General features: G+C 40.0%; 2 protein-coding genes across 2 annotated transcripts in view; one reads left to right on the top strand and one right to left on the bottom strand.

Annotated features, from left to right (window-relative positions):
* The window catches only part of LOC120023510 (methionine aminopeptidase 1-like), a 28,254-nt gene extending 27,286 nt beyond the window's left edge, over nt 1-968 (bottom strand). Inside the window, exon 1 of the mRNA XM_038967536.1 lies at nt 814-968. Within this exon, the coding sequence (XP_038823464.1) occupies nt 814-927 (114 nt within the window). The 5' untranslated portion in view covers nt 928-968. The remainder of the gene's footprint in view (nt 1-813) is intronic.
* Nucleotides 969-1,417: 449 nt separating this feature from the next.
* Nucleotides 1,418-14,891, top strand: LOC120023573 (eukaryotic translation initiation factor 4E-like). Its single transcript, XM_038967610.1, has 8 exons — nt 1,418-1,545; nt 11,670-11,773; nt 12,349-12,444; nt 12,625-12,688; nt 12,858-12,971; nt 13,187-13,326; nt 13,531-13,656; nt 13,781-14,891. The coding sequence occupies exons 1-7, from the start codon at nt 1,471-1,473 to the stop codon at nt 13,643-13,645; spliced, it is 708 nt and encodes a 235-aa protein (XP_038823538.1). The 5' UTR covers nt 1,418-1,470; the 3' UTR covers nt 13,646-13,656; nt 13,781-14,891.
* Nucleotides 14,892-16,703: the final 1,812 nt, after the last annotated feature.

Raw genomic sequence — 16,703 nt, 5'->3', positions numbered from 1 at the left:
TTCAATTAATGGATTTTTTTTGCTGACCAATAGAATAAGGAGAGAGTAGTGGGGTTAGAATATCCCTTGGAATGCAACTAGCCTCATGGCTCTGGGTGGGATAGAGGCTCTGACAGAACTGCCTGTGTGGAACGTTGCAGCCGATCCACCTACCCATCTGTATCTAACATACTCTTTGTTACCCATTGGTAATGGTATGCATTAATTTAACAACGTTCAAAGTTGCTCAACATTTCACACAAGCAAGCCACAGGTGGTTTACAGCCAGGCCAGGGGCAGAGAAATCAAATGAATGAATATAGCTAGTTAACGTTACATCAGCGTGTAGAACGCATGCCTCAGTTAGCGCTTCCTTGTTTGGCTATTTAACCATTTCATTCATTGCAACAAACAATGTCATTGAGCAAGTTAGGCTATCTAGCCAGTTAACGTTAATTTGCTAGACTTCGCAAACTTGATGCTCAGTTGAACTAACAGACTTAACGTTAGCTAGTAGCTAGCTAACAACTAACTTACTAGTAAACCCATAAAGAAAACTTTTCAACAAACATTTTTCATACATGATTATAACATTAGTTATTAACTTCCTAGATAATGTATTTGCAAACCGTTACTTTTAGCGAACGTTAGTGTTTTATGTAGAAAATTGCTTGTAAGTTAGCTTCATGTGCTAGGCTAGCTAAAGGGGTGTGTGAGGAAACTCAATCAGGGCCGTTATGTTAACGTTACCTCGTGATGAATTATGTATTGCTGGGCCGCTATGTATCATGTCAGACCCCTCTCTAACTGAATGAATTAGAAAATTAATGTTACCTGAGAGCAGAAGTATGAGCCTTGGATCCCGAGCTTGATGCAGGTTGGACATTGAAGTTTGGCCTTGCTGCTACAGCCTTCAGTTTCGCATTCCCGAGCCTCGATAGCCGCCATGCCTGCAGTCTGGAGGGGTGGAGACTGGGGAGTGGACTGGACGATCTGTCAGCTGGAGAGAACCTCGCGAGCGCTGCCTGTGCACATAATTATGAGAAATTCAACATGTAGTTCTGACCTTGGCTTGCTATTTTATATGCTGAAATAAAGTATATTTGTGTGTTCACCATAAAAATAGTTAGCGTTTACAATACGATTGTGTATTGACTGTGCGCACAATTAATAAAATGTCTGATTAGTTTACACAATACAATTATATTTATATTCAATTTTTTTATTCGCTCCTTTTATGACTATTATTACGTGTGGATTCACTATTCACAATTACACTAATAAAATGTAGGCAAATAATATTTAAATTACTTATTTCAATAAACGTTTTTACCTACGCCCAAAGAGGACCTGTCACGTTGAACAGGGGTGGATTCACTAGGAACCAAACGGAAGCAAACGGAACGAAACAGGGAGGGAACTACCTGAATTTATTCAATAGAAACTATCGCTTTTGTTGCAAAACGAAACTGTTTGCAACTGTTTGGACTAATGATTACACCCCAAGTCAGTCCAATGAATGTCAACGTTTACGCGAAGAATCATAAGATGGCGACCGCGGAACCGGTGAGTACCTTTACCGGCCAAAATATTTAATAAAGTTTATCGGAATCCATTTCCCAAAAATATACAATATTACTCCAAATATGGTATTAGTAGCTGAAATCTAATAACTTAGAATGAAATGCATGTTTATGGTCATATTTTCGGTTGTAGAAACTTTTTCTGCCACGACCCAAGCAGCATGGCAAAGTGAGAGGGGAATGTTCGCTAGGTTATGTGAATAGCCTTAATAATAGCTAGTATCTGGCTTGCTACCAAGTTCGGTAAACGGTGTGACAGCTGCTAAATATGCTCGGTCATAAATGTTTTAATAAAATAAATAGCGCACTATACATGGTATAACTCGCTAGGTAGTTGTCAGCTTGTGCTTTCTTGGAACTTTTTATCCCACTTCAGGCTAGTTGGATAGCTATCTCTAGCTGGTTTCCTAATAAAATCACACTGAGTTATACAGGTAATATACAACGGGTGGGTCTAATCCAGAATGCTGATTGATTAAAAACGCATTCCAGACGGTGTCTATTCCACAAGTTACCAACGGCTAAATCTATGGCCTTAAAATGCCTATTTACTCTGATCCATCAGCCCAGCCAGGAAAATTATAAACTTGATATCCACTATAAAAAGCATCTTGACATTATCTCACGTTGCTTTTAGACTAACATTTAGTTTAACAGCAGAGATTTGTATAAACCTTGCTGTCTGTCTCTCCGACATTTGCAACATTGTTTCAATAGTCAAATTAGATCTCCAATTGCCCCATCGTAGGCTGACACATGTCATTTTTAACAACGCTTTTTTTCCAGATTAAAAACTATTTCATTGCATCCGCCGTGGAGCCCAGTTTAATAATATTACCATATGTCCCAGCTCTTGCGGTAGTTTAAGTAATCACGAAAAAACAGGCCTTATTTTAGGGCATTTTCGCCTCCCGAACGTTTTATTCCCTGCCTATTGTTCTACGTCACAATGCGTGCTTTGCTATTTTTGGCAATGAGACCTGTCCAGTGATGCCAGTTTAGCAATTTTCAGACTACCCTGGCAACTTTCTTTTCATTCAGCACCTAGCAACAAATTGAGCTACTTTTAAAAATGTATTTGCAACTTTTGAAAAGTGACTCAAACGCTAAAATGCACGCATTTTCCCTCTAAATGACAAACGATTTTCTCTGTCACACACTCAGTCACAACACAAGTGCCATGCTGCAAAAGTGCATTGTGAGTGACGTCAGCAGCAGGCGCTCAGCTCGTGCACAGGCAGCAGCAGGCCAGCAGCAATTTCAGCAAATTGCAAATCATTGTTGGCTGACTGCAGCAGCAGTACTGTTCGACGAGCCAAACCCAATGAATATAGTTGGTCACGAATGTTTGATCTTGAACAGAACTTACAACATCAATCAACAAGTCTCAATCAAAATTGTACAGAAAAGAGTGGGAGTCTGTACCTGAACAAATGTCAAATCATATTTTTCGCTGAGATGGCCAGTCAATTTGAGTAACGTTATTGTGTATTCTACGTAATGACACAGTTTAAGTTATCACGCAATGACATCACAATGTCATTTAGCAACTTTTAGCAACAAATCAACCTGCCTCTAGCAACTTACCCTGAAAGTTAGTTGCCAACACTGGTTGGCTGACTGCAGCAGCAGTAGTATGCGTTCGACGAGACAAACCCAATGAATATAGTTGGTCACGAATGTTTGATCTTGAACAGAACTTACAATATCAATCATGTCTCAATCAAAATTGTACAGCCAGAAGTATAGAAAAGAGTGGGAGTCTGTACCTGAATTTAAAGGGTAGCTGAAGCCAGTAATTGGGGATGATTGTCGAGCATACTGTGCGTACTGCAAATCAGATATGCTTGCAAAAATGTATGACATCAAAAAACATTGTGCTACAGAAAAGCATATAAATAAATCAAAACCGTACAACCCCACAATGCAGTCTACATTACCACAGTTGGTTAAGAAAGTGGATAACTGCAAAAGCTCCTATGGCAATGGCCATTGCGGAGCATTGTTCCCTGCTAGCATGGGACCATTTAGGTATTGCTTGCAAAGCTGCCTTTTCAGATTCTGTGGCAGCAACAAACTTTCAAATGCACCGCAGCAAGTGCACAGAAATGATTAGAGGAGTACTGGCTCCTTGTTTTCTCAAAAGGGTAACATCAGATGTGGGGGATGAGAAGTTCAGTCTCCTTTTGGATGAGTACACTGATGTCAGTGTCTCGAAATACCTGGGTGTGGTGATTTGGTATTTCAGAGCTAAAAAAAATAACCGTTGTGTCCACATTTTTCGGGTTGGTTGAATTGGAGGGGGTGATGCCAGATCAATAGCAAAGGCGGTAGTTGAGTTTCTTGAGAAGTGTAACCTTAAAAAAGAGAATCTTCAGGGTATTGGCACTGACAATGCGTCCGTGATGACTGGGGTGCACAACGGTGTTCACAAGATTTAAGCAAGGAGCTGCAAGCAAGGCTCCCAGACAACCTAGACGCCTTGCAAAACATGCCCTTGTTCAATGTTAAGGAAATACCAAAGCACAATAAAGGCACCACTGAAATTATTAAAGTCACTGGGGTACCAGCCCCCAAAAATTGTTTCCCAAATGTTTATATATATATGTTTTCTTTTACTAGGCAAGTCAGTTAAGAACAGATTCTTATTTTCAATGACGGGCTAGTAACAGTGGGTTAACTGCCTTGTTCAGGGGCAGAACGACAGATTTTTACCTTGTCAGCTCGGGGATTCGATCTTGCAACCTTTCACTTACTAGTCCAACGCTCTAACCACTAGGCTACCTGCCACCCCAATGGAGAAACATCAATCTGTTTAGGTGGGATTCAACTGAAAATACAGTCGATTTTTGGCGTGAAGTGAAGAACTACACAGACTCTTCCGGGTCAAATCCATTTGAAGGACTGTGCAAAGCTGCACTCGCTGCCCTCTCCTTGTACACTCAAATGTGGAGGTTGAACGGCTGTTCAGCCAAATGAGTGTGGTCAAGTCAAAGTTAAGACTGCACACTCTCACTGCACACTCTCAACTCCATACTCCTGGTGCGGTATGGACCCAAGCTGGATGGTGATACCTGTTACCAGCATAAACTACCAAGTGAAGTTCTGCAGCAGTTTGGCACCACAGCAGCATACAGCTTTAAGGCCACTCCATCCTCTTCTGCTGGTTCCAGCTCCGTGACAATGCAGTTGGACAGTGAAGATGAAGAGGATTTCCTTGCCAATCTATGATTCATCATATTTACAATATGTATGCAAGGAGTGGACTTTCTGGAACTGGCGTACACACACAACTGATGGTGGTAGTGTGCACTGCAGTGTGTGCGAGAACAGTGGCAATATCTGGAGGAAACCGTTGAGCAGCTAGCCAGCCAAGCAGCACAACAACCTGGAGAGAGATGCCTGGCGCACACATCATTATTTGAGTTAAGCTGCTTGTTCAATAAGAGAGCATATATACCTTGTTATTAGCTTGTACCTATAATTGTTGATCAGTTAGGTAGCATGTTAACTAACTACCAATACACTGCTTAACTATAATTGTTCAGAATGTGTAGGTTTACTAGTTAAAAAGAAAATAAATACATAATGTGTAATTGTTCAATAATTCAATGTATTTAAACATTTTAAATATCTGATCATATAAAATGTGTTTATTACTTTTACAAATAAAAATATGTGATAATAAACAAACAAATCTAGTCCCATTGTTTCCTATAGGGAAATAAAGGCATGTCTGTCTATTTTGCCAAATATCTGTGTATATTTAGATTTTTTTCAAATTGGACACCATTTTAAACATGATAATCTCCTCTTTCTAATTATGTAAGACTGGGCAGCGTACTCCGTTGTCAAACGCTAGCCTCGAAATACCTTTTGCCCTTGGAACGCTGAGCTCCCCACATTGTTTTCCTATGGAGGGCATGCTGGTATATTTCGCCAAATATCTCGCAATGTGTATATTTAGATTTTTTTCAAGTCGGACACCATTTTAATCAGGATAATCTCCTCTTTCTAATTACATAAGGTTGGGCAGCGTACTCTGCTGTCAGGCGGCCAAAAGAGGAATTGGCTTTTGGGGTGACCAGTGAAATATACCTGCTGGAGCGCGTGCTACGGGTGGGTGCTGCTATGGTGACCAGTGAGCTGAGATAAGGTGGGGCTTTACCTAACAAAGACTTATCGATGACCTGGAGCCAGTGGGTTTGGCGACGAATATGAAGCGAGGGCCAGCCAACGAGTGCATACAGGTCGCAGTAGTGGGTAGTATATGGGGCTTTGGTGACAAAACGAATGGCACTGTGATAGACTGCATCCAATTTGCTGAGTAGAGTGTTGGAGGCTATTTTGTAAATGACATCGCCGAAGTCAAGGACCGGTAGGATAGTCAGTTTTACGAGGTTATGTTTGGCAGCATGAGTGAAGGATGCTTTGTTGCGAAATAGGAAGCCGATTCTAGATTTAATTTTGGATTGGAGATGCTTAATGTGAGTCTGGAAGGAGAGTTTACAGTCTAACCAGACACCTAGGTATTTGTAGTTGTCCACATATTCTAAGTCAGAACCGTCCAGAGTAGTGATGCTGGACGGGCGGGCAGGTGCGGGCAGCGATCGGTTGAAGAACATGCATTTAGTTTTACTTGCATTTAAGAGCAGTTGGATGCCACGGAAGGAGAGTTGTATGGCATTGGAGCTCGTCTGGAGGTTAGTTATTAACACAGTGTCCAAAGAAGGGCCAGAGGTATACAGAATGGTGTGGTCTGCGCAGAGGTGGATCAGAGAATCACCAGCAGTGAGAGTGAAATCATTGATGTATACAGAGAAGAGAGTCGACCCGAGAATTGAACCCTGTGGCACCCCCATAGAGACTGCCAGAGGTCTGGACAACAGGCCCTCCGATTTGACAGACTGAACTCTGTCAGAGAAGTAGTTGGTGAACCAGGCGAGGCAGTCATTTGAGAAACCAAGGCTGTTGAGTCTGCCGATAAGAATGTGGTGATTGACAGAGTCGAAAGCCTTGTCTAGGTCGATGAATACAGCTGTACAGTATTGTCTCTTATCGATGGCTGTTATGATATTGTTTAGGACCTTGTGCGTGGCTGAGATGCACCCATGGCCAGCTCGGAAACCAGATTGCATAGCGGAGAAGGTACGGTGGGAATTGAAATGGTCGGTGATCTGTTTGTTAACTTGGCTTTCGAAGACCTTAGAAAGGCAGGGTAGGATAGATATAGGTCTGTAGCAGTTTGGGTCTAGAGTGTCTCCCCCTTTGAAGAGGGGGATGACTGACTTGCCTAGTTAAATAAAGGTGTAAAAAAAAAAAATGTTTTATCGGCAAATCGGCGCCCAACAATACCGATTTCCGATTGTTATGAAAACTTGAAATCAGCCCCGATGAAATCGGCCATTCCGATTAATCGGTCAACCTCTACTTTTAACCTCTTGAAGCTAGGGGGCAGAATTTTTATGTTTGGAAAAATAACGTTCCCAAAGTAAGCTGCCTATTTCTCAGGTCCAGATACTAGAATATGCATATAATTGACAGAGTAGGATAGAAAACACCCTAAAGTTTCCAAAACTGTCAAAATATTGTCTGTGAGTATAACAGAGCTGATTTTGCAGGCGAAAACCTGAGGAAATCCAACCCGGAAGTGACTCTTATTTTGAAAAATCACTGTTCCATTGCCTGCCTTTCGTCCATTTAAAGGGATATCAACCAGATTCCTTTTCCAATGGCTTCCTCAGGGTGTGAACAGTCTTTAGACATAGTTTCAAGCTTTTATTCTGAAAAATTTGCGAGATTTATCAAAACGCGTCAGTGGATAGGCGGAGGTCCTTACATTAGTTCATGCGCTCGACACTGGTTGCTCGACATTTTCTTTCTCTCCAGTATTGAATAGTTTACAGTCCGGTTGAAATATTATCGATTATTGATGTTAAAAACAACCTGAGGATTGATTATTAAAAACATTTGACATGTTTCTACAAATTTTACGGATACTTTTTGGAATTTTCGTCAAGCCTTGATGACCTGCCTAAGGCTGTGGAATACTGAACATATCGCGCCAAACAAATTGAGTTTTTTTTATATAAAAATAATCTTTATCGAACAAAAGGAACATTTATTGTGTAACTGGGAGTCTCGTGAGTGCAAACATCCGAAGATCATCAAAGGTATGCGATTAATTTTATTGCTTTTCTGGCTTTCGTGACCAATATACATTGCTGCTAGGTGTTCTTAATGTTTTGTTTAGTGATCGATAAACTCACACAAATGCTTGGATTGCTTTCGCTGTAAAGCATATTTTCGAAATCTGACACGACAGGTGGATTAACAACCAGCTAAGCTGTGTTTTGCTATATTGCACTTGTGATTTCATGAATCTAAAAATGTTTAGCAATTTTTTTATTTATTTGGCGCTCTGCAATTCAGCGGTTGTTTACGAAAACGATCCCGCTAAAGGGATCCGTGCGTCAAGAAGTTTTTAACATGAGTCTTCAATATTCCCCGGTAGGTTGTAGTTATGGGAATTATAGGACTATTTCTCTCTCTACCGTTTGTATTTCATATACCTTTGACTATTGGATGTTCTTATATTGCCAGTGTAACAGTATAGCTTCCGTCCCTCTCCTCGCCCCTACCTGGGCTCAAACCAGGAACACATCGATAATAGCCACCCTCGAAGCATTGTTACCCATCGCTCCACAAAAGCTGCGGCAACTACTTCAAGGTCTCAGAGCGAGTGACGTCACCAATTGAAACGCTATTAGCGCGCACCCCGCTAACTAGCTAGCCATTTCACATCAGTTACACCAGCCTAATCTCAGGAGTTGATAGGTTTGAAGTCATAAACAGCTCAACGCTTGATGCACAGCGAAGAGCTGCTGGCAAACGCACGAAAGTGCTGTTTGAATGAATGCTTACGAGCCTGCTGCTGCCTACCACCGCTCAGTCAGACTGCTCTTTCAAATATCAAATCATAGACTTAATTATAGCATAATAACACACAGAAATACGAGCCTTAGATCATTAATATGGTCAAATCCGGAAACTATAATTTGAAAAACAAAACGTTAATTCTTTCAGTGAAATACGTAACCGTTCCATATTTTATCTAACGGGTGGCATCCATAAGTCTAAATATTCCTGTTACATTGCACAACCTTCAATGTTATGTCATAATTACGTAAGATTCTGGCAAATTAGTTCTCAACGAACCAGGCGGCCCAAACTGTTGCATATACCCTGACTCTGCGTGCAATGAACGCTAGAGAAGTGACACAATTTCCCTAGTTTAATATTGCCTGCTAACCTGGATTTCTTTTAACTAAATATGCAGGTTTAAAAATATATACTTCTGTGTATTGATTTGAAGAAAGGCATTGATGTTTATGGTTAGGTACATTCGTGCAACGATTGTGCTTTTTTCGCAAATGCACTTTTGTTAAATCATCCCCCGTTTGGCGAAGTTGGCTGTCTATGTTAGGAAGAAATAGTCTTCACACAGTTCGCAACGAGCCAGGCGGCCCAAACTGCTGCATATACCCTGACTCTGTTGCACAGAACGCAAGAGAAGTGACACAATTTTCCTAGTTAATTCTACTCAATACCCATCCCGGATCCGCGATCATTCTCATCAGAAACGCTGACTAGAATAGCCTAGCCTAGCGCAACAGGGAATATCATATAATATAAATACATGAAATCACAAGTCCAATACAGCAAATGAAAGATAAACATCTTGTGAATCCAGCCAACATGTCCGATTTTTAAAATGTTTTACAGCGAAAACACAACATATATGTATGTTAGCTCACCACCATATCCCAAAACACAACGCCATTTTTTCACCGCAAAGATAGCTTTCACAAAACCCACAAATAGAGATAAAATTAATCACTAACCTTTGAACAACTTCATCAGATGACAGTCTTATGACATCATGTTATACAATACATTTATGTTTTGTTCGAAAATGTGCATATTTATAGCCAGAAATCGTGGTTTTACATTGGCGCCATGTTCAGAAATGGCTCCAAAATATACGGAGAAATTTTAGAGAGCCACGTAATCTAACAGAAAAACTCATCATAAACTTTGATGTAAAATACATGTTGTACATATAATTAAAGATACACTGGTTCTTAATGCAACCGCTGTGTTAGATTTAAAAAAAAAAAAAATAACTTTAGTAAAAAGCACAGCATGCAATAATCTGAGACAGCGCTCAGCCATTCTCCGCCATGTTGGAGTCAACAGAGACAACAAAAATATGAAATAACATCATAACTATTCCCTTACCTTTGATGAACTTTCATCAGAATGCAGTGCCAGGAATCCTAGTTCCACAATAAATTGTTGTTTTGTTTTAGAATGTCCATTTCTTCTGTCGAATTAGCAACTTTGGCTAGCATGTGTAGCTCACGTGTCCATGAAGATTTGACGCAATGAACGAAAACTTCTAAATGTGATAATAAAAGTCGAATAAACTGGTCAAACTCAGTTGAGAATCAATCTTCAGGATGTTTTTCTCATTTATATCCAATAACGTCCCAGGCGGAGCATTTCTTCGTGTCTATCTAACGATTTGCAGACAAAGATATGACATACCCAAGTGCGTGGCCAAAAACTGGCAATATGACTGACCTGTCACTCCAAAGGCTCTCATTCGGTCCCACATAAGGCTAGACACTTCGTTCCACGTTTTACTGCCTGTTGACATCTAGTGGAAGGCGTATGAAGTGCATACATATCCATAAATATTAGGCAATTGAATAGGCGATGCCTTTCACAGCGACCCATTTCAGAATTTTCACTTCCTGTTTGGAAGTTTGCCTGCCAAATGAGTTCTGTTTTACTCACAGATATAATTCAAACAGTTTTAGAAACTTCAGAGTGTTTTCTATCCAATAGTAATAATAATATGCATATCATATGATCTAGGACAGAGTACGAGGCCGTTTAAATTGGGCACCATTTTATCCAAAAGTGAAAATGGCGCCCCCTAATAAATTCATTTTAGTGGGCAATATTAACTAAATATGCAGGTTTGAAAATATATACTTGTGATTTTAAGAAAGGAGTTGATGTTTATGGTTAGGTACACATTGGTGCAACGACAGTGCTTTTTTCGCAAATGTGCTTGTTAAATCGCCCTTTTGGCGAAGTAGGCTATGATTCAATGATAAATCAACAGGCACCGCATCGATTATAATCAACGCAGCACAAGGTAGATAAACTAGTAATATCATCAACCATGTGTAGTTAACTAGTGATTATGTTAAGATGAATTGTTTTTTCTAAGATACGTTTAATGCTATCTAGCACCTTACCTTAGCTCCTTGCTGCACTCGCATAACAGGTAGTCAGCCTGCCACGCAGTCTCCTCGTGGAGTGCAATGTAATCGGCCATTCCGATTAATCGGTCGACCTCTAATTGAAATGTCTTTGAACACGTGTGTAACGGAAGAACGACGCCAGAAAAATACTGTCAGCTTCAACTGTGTTAAAACCGGTGAGGTGTGTATTTTGTATTTGTGAAATTATTTTATTTTGGTGTGATGTGAAAATTGTGGGCTTTATGTTTCCAAATTTGTATCGCAAGTGAGCATTATTAACGTTTCTAAACGTTAAAACAGAGGGTCGGGATTGTAGTTCACATGGAGCCAGCTGTGGTCCATACCTTCAGCTGAGAACCCAAGAGGGGGAAGCTTTAAGCCCCCTTTTGTTGTCCAGATCTAGATGATAGACAGTTCACCAACTTGCCCAATCATTATGGCTGGTGCAAAAGTTTGTTTATGCTTGTCCATATTTCCACCCTAGCAAAAACAAACAGTTTATTTCATTGATTTTAAATAATGTTGGACCATCTATTTGATTAGTGTGTATATAAAGTTTTTTTTTAAATTACAATATGTTGCAAAAATAACTTCCGTCCGAGGTCATATGGAAAAGCTTTCAAACATCACATGTTTCATTGATTGTTACCTATACTCACCATCAACCCAGCTTTGTATAAAAAAAACTACAAAAAACATGACAATGACCCAAGGCATGACAGTCCTGCAAGATAACGCTTCTTACTTCTTTCAAATTGTTTTCCACTAGGAGATCAATTTAAATCCCCAACATGCTGAAGGAGGAGAAGAAGCAAAGACTGGCCAGGAGATAGTGAGCCCTGAGAGCTATATCAAACACCCCCTCCAGAACAAGTAAGCTGACCCAGGTTACTGCTCTTTAAAAACCCTTGTTCATTACAGGCTGCTGATCCGTGGTAAGGAAACTTCCTGCAAAAGGCCTCCGGGGAGTTGTTTTCTGTAAGAGTGGTGGGTATTCATCTGATGTAAAGTATCAGGTAGATCCCACCAGTTTACAGTGTTGCACAGCTGCCAATGCAAAGCACCAATTCAATCTTGTGTGTTGCCTCTGAGTTTACGTCCCCCCAGGTCTCAGGCATGGTGAATTCACATTGGTAGTATCATGACCCAAACCTAAAGAGGTGACTTTGGCTTATGAGTGTTCATACCACCACAAGCTGAGGCTGTCTGTGTGTGATTACCAACCATGCATTGCCCTTTCTTATTGCAGTCAAGCGCATTTGAACTGCCTAAGGATTTTACATTGAATGAATGTCACAAAGCAATGAACCGTGTCAATGTTTTCCCCCTCATCCATAAGGTCCTAATTTGCTTTGAGGCTTATGGGCTGTTGATTACATTTGATTAGCATACGTTTAATTAGCCAGTGTTTACCTTATGCAAATCCCATTTCTGTTTTGCCCCAACAGATGGTCTCTTTGGTTCTTCAAAAATGATAAGACCAAAACGTGGCAGGCGAACCTCTGCCTCATCTCCACGTTTGACACTGTTGAAGATTTCTGGGCGTAAGAATCAATAAGACTAAAGTTGTTCTTGTTTTGTGATGACAAGGTTTGAATAAATATTAAAATGATGATTTGAGATTATACCAAAATTTGTCTTCATTCATCATCTTGATAGCATTCAGTTGTCAATAATACACTGCTATTGTGTATTGTACTTACGAAATTATCTTGTCATTTCAGTCTCTATAATCATATTCAGTTGTCAAGCAATCTGATATCTGGATGCGACTACTCCCTCTTTAAGGTAGGTTTGTTGCATTTCAAAAAGCAAACAAGGAACTCATTTTATTTCATGTTACTACATGGTATCTTTGCAACTTAATTAATAATTCTACCTGGAAGAAAGTTGTTCAGGACTGCTCAGCCATGGCCTTGTTAATGCAAGTAAAGCTGTGTCTCCTCTGTTGTGACAGGATGGCATTGAGCCCATGTGGGAGGATGAGCGGAACAAGCATGGAGGGCGCTGGCTGATCACTCTCAGCAAGCAGCAGAGGAGACAAGACCTGGACCGCTTCTGGCTAGAAACCGTGAGTGTGTGTGTGTGTGTGTGTGTGTGTGTGTGTGTGTGTGTGTGTGTGTGTGTGTGTGTGTGTGTGTGTGTGTGTGTGTGTGGGCGCGCAGACAATTTGGATTGAAATGCAACCTTGACCTTCTCCCTGTGTGGCTGGATTAAGGAATTCTGTGATGCCACTGAAACGTTAATGTGTGGATCCATATTCTTCCTGACACTTCACCTGTCCAGCTTCTCTGCCTTGTTGGGGAGACTTTTGATGACTATAGTGACGAAGTGTGTGGAGCAGTAGTCAATATTCGCTCGAAAGGAGACAAAATCGCCATCTGGACGGCAGACTTTGACAACAAGGAAGCCATAACACACATCGGGTAAGTTAGATCAATGTGAAGTCAATGTTTGTTAGTCATCACTCCAACTTTGATCAGGACTCAGGAAAATGTGCTGACTTACTAAAGAGTGTATAGTCTTAGTATTTGTAAATTATTTTGGGCTTGGTTAAATTACTAAGATCCAATACCAAAAAGTTTGTTGCTACCAACTCCCTTCAAATATGGCCATCTGTGTGACAACAGGAGTGTGTATAAGGAGCGCTTGGGAATCCCCATGAAGATGACCATTGGCTACCAGTCACACTCTGACACCGCCACCAAGAACGGCTCCACCACCAAAAACAAGTTTGTGGTCTGAAAAAGCACCAGGTGCCTTGTCTATTACATTTTTGGGGGTCTACATTTCATTGTGGGTGCATTTGTTTACGGAGCTGCAATGACTGCGTGACACAATCTTGGAAAAACTCATGACTATATACAAAAACTTCAACAGAACCGTCCTGGACCTAAAATCCGGAAACACTTTCACAACACGGACACACTACTTTCTCTGGAAACCCCCCCACACACACAAAGACACCTGCCATAGCCACACAGGTGAACATGCAAACCTCAAAACGCAAATGAATACCTTTCATAGAAATGTAAGATTTTCAGAGTTATAAAGAAAATTATTTTGTTGATTTATTTAATGGCAGGGAATTAATTTGACATTTAAAAAGTCAACATTTCTCTGTGCCCTTATACAGCATTGTAATTGCTGTTATCCTTAATTATGTTACGCCGTTTTAATTTATTATACCAATTAGCTTTTTAGCTATTTTTAGACTTGTTCTGTGGCCCTAAACTTCAAGTGGATGTAATCAAGACTTTCTGATCATGTCATGAATCAATTAGTCTGTGTTAACATGATTAAAACTTTTCATTTGCAATTCAATATAATCTGTTTTTATATATTGTGGAGTACTTTTTGCAACTTGTTATTTGTACATTCCTTGTTAGAAATGGTTTTACATTTGACTTACAGTGATGTTTTTTTGCAAAGTATACATTTATTAGTGGTTGGTTTTGATCTTCGGCCTGCAATGGAAACAACACTAATGATTCTTTAAAGTTATTCTGTGACTTCGTATAATTTTTTATAATATTATATATAGTATGATATAATATATGCCATTTCAACCCCAGGAACCAACAGGAAATAATCTCTTTCAATGCCACTTGTAATTACCATAGCTCTTTGGCCCCATCCAGAAACAACCATCCTGTAGCCCCTAGGGACTTCACATAGAACTGAATAATGTATAAAGCCATAAGAAATATTATAGTAGCTACACCTACAGTACCTACAGTATATCACCGGTTGCAACATATCATGACAGCCTACAACAATGGCAACCTATAACATTGTCATGGCACCAAATCAGAGCTTTCAAATACTTTCCATTTCATAAAAGTATAATGAATTGCCATTTATGTCAGGCATGTTTAATTCTTATTACTTACTTTTCATAACCGCTCTTCAACATTCATACAATATTTTATGAATTTGGTTATTTTATTCGCAACGCATTAATAAACTGAGTTTTACTCTTGAGTTTTAAGTATTATCCAATTGCTTTACTGTGAGGGTCAGTGATTTACTCATTTGAAGTCACCATGAAGTTTCATCTCTTCCCTCTAGAGGGTGCTGTGACCCCATTTTGAAGCGCAGCCAGTCATTGTAATAGGTGCTTATTTGACCAGCCGGTATGGGACCTTGATTGTCAGTTCTCCACAGACCAAAATCCACAACATAAAACTAGACTTAAAAAATGTATACCAGATCCAGTGATGGCAGAAAGCCTAAAAGTCAATTGCCAAGGTTACTAATCACAAATGGGCAAGGCTACAATTTAGAACATTGTTCCCACAGTGGGTGTCTTGTCCAGAGGTGTTATTTTGACATGGAGACTTATTTGACTCACAGACATTACAAAGGCCAACAAAAACAAACCCACACTTTATTTCAAGGGTACCTACATAAGGAGGACTTCAAAACCCATTAGTAAACCATATACTTCATTCCAAAGCAGTACATAAACATTTCATTAATCCTAGTACTTTGGCATTACTGTCAGTACTGCGGATATTAGCATACAAGCACAAGAAAAATTCCCTTTTAAAGAGTTTAAGTATTCTATTCCATTCTGTACTTGTATTGTAGGCTATAGTGGCGAGGATGACAGCTGATTATTTTACAGAGGGTCTGGTTGGAGCTTTCATTTCACTCCCACTAGTGTGAAGATCAATGGCAAGATTTGTTATATGAGATTATGGGAATAGAAAGGATAATCAGAGAAGCACTTAAGGATTTAGTATAATGCCTTTGACTTAGACATAGACATGAAACATATGGGAGATCTAATGAGCTGAAATCATCTGAGAAAATGGTTAACACATACAATGCTTACTAGTGGAATACAGGTAACTGCCAAAATAAAGGAAACCCCAACATAGAGTGCCTTAATAGGGCGTTTGGCCACCACGAGCTGCCAGAACAGCTTCAATGCGCTTTGGCATACTGTAGATTCTATAAGTGTCTGGAACTCTCTTGGAGGGATGCGATGCGACGCGACACCACCATTCTTCCACGAGAAATTCCATAATTTATTGTTTTGTTGATGGTGGTAAAAAATGCTGTCTGAGACGCAGCTCCAGAATCTCCCATAAGTTTCATTTAGGTTGAGATCTGGTGACTGACACACACACTTTAAACCCCCTATGCTCCTTTGAGACCCCTCTTTCAAATTCACTGAGATCTCTTCTAGCCATGGTAAGCAAAATAATGGGCAACTGGACATTTTTACCCATGACCCTAATTGCTTAATTAACTCACCTGCTTTCAATATACTTTATCCCTCATTTACTTGTTTCCTTTGGCAGTTACCTGATGCCATAGGTAATTACTTTATTGACTCACCACATACAGTGCAATCAGAAGGTATTCAGACCTCTGGACTTTCCACATTTATTTTAGGTTACAGCCTTCTTCATAAATTGTTTTTACCCCTCATCAATCTACAGACAGTGCGCCATAATGACAAAGCAAAAACAGTTTTTTTTCGTAATTTTTTTTTTTTTAAACGTAAAAAAAACTGAGATCACATTTACATAAGTATTCAGACCCTTTACTCAGTACTTTGTTGAAACACCTTTGGCAGCGATTACAGCCTTGAGTCTTCTTGGGTATGACGCTACAAGCTTGGCACACCTGTATTTGTGGTGTTTCTCCCGTTCTTCTCTGCAGATCCTCTCAATCTCTTATCAGGTTGGATGGGCAACGTCGCTGCACAGCTATTTTCAGGTCTCTCCGGAGATGATAGATCGGGTTCAAGTTTGGGCTCTAGCTGGGCCACTCAAGGACATTCAGAGAC

The sequence above is a fragment of the Salvelinus namaycush genome, chromosome 28 (genome assembly GCF_016432855.1).
Source record: "Salvelinus namaycush isolate Seneca chromosome 28, SaNama_1.0, whole genome shotgun sequence".
Taxonomy (NCBI): Eukaryota; Metazoa; Chordata; class Actinopteri; order Salmoniformes; family Salmonidae; genus Salvelinus; species Salvelinus namaycush.
The sequence above is the reverse complement of the archived record's forward strand: the minus strand, read 5'-3'. Positions and strand labels throughout refer to the sequence as shown.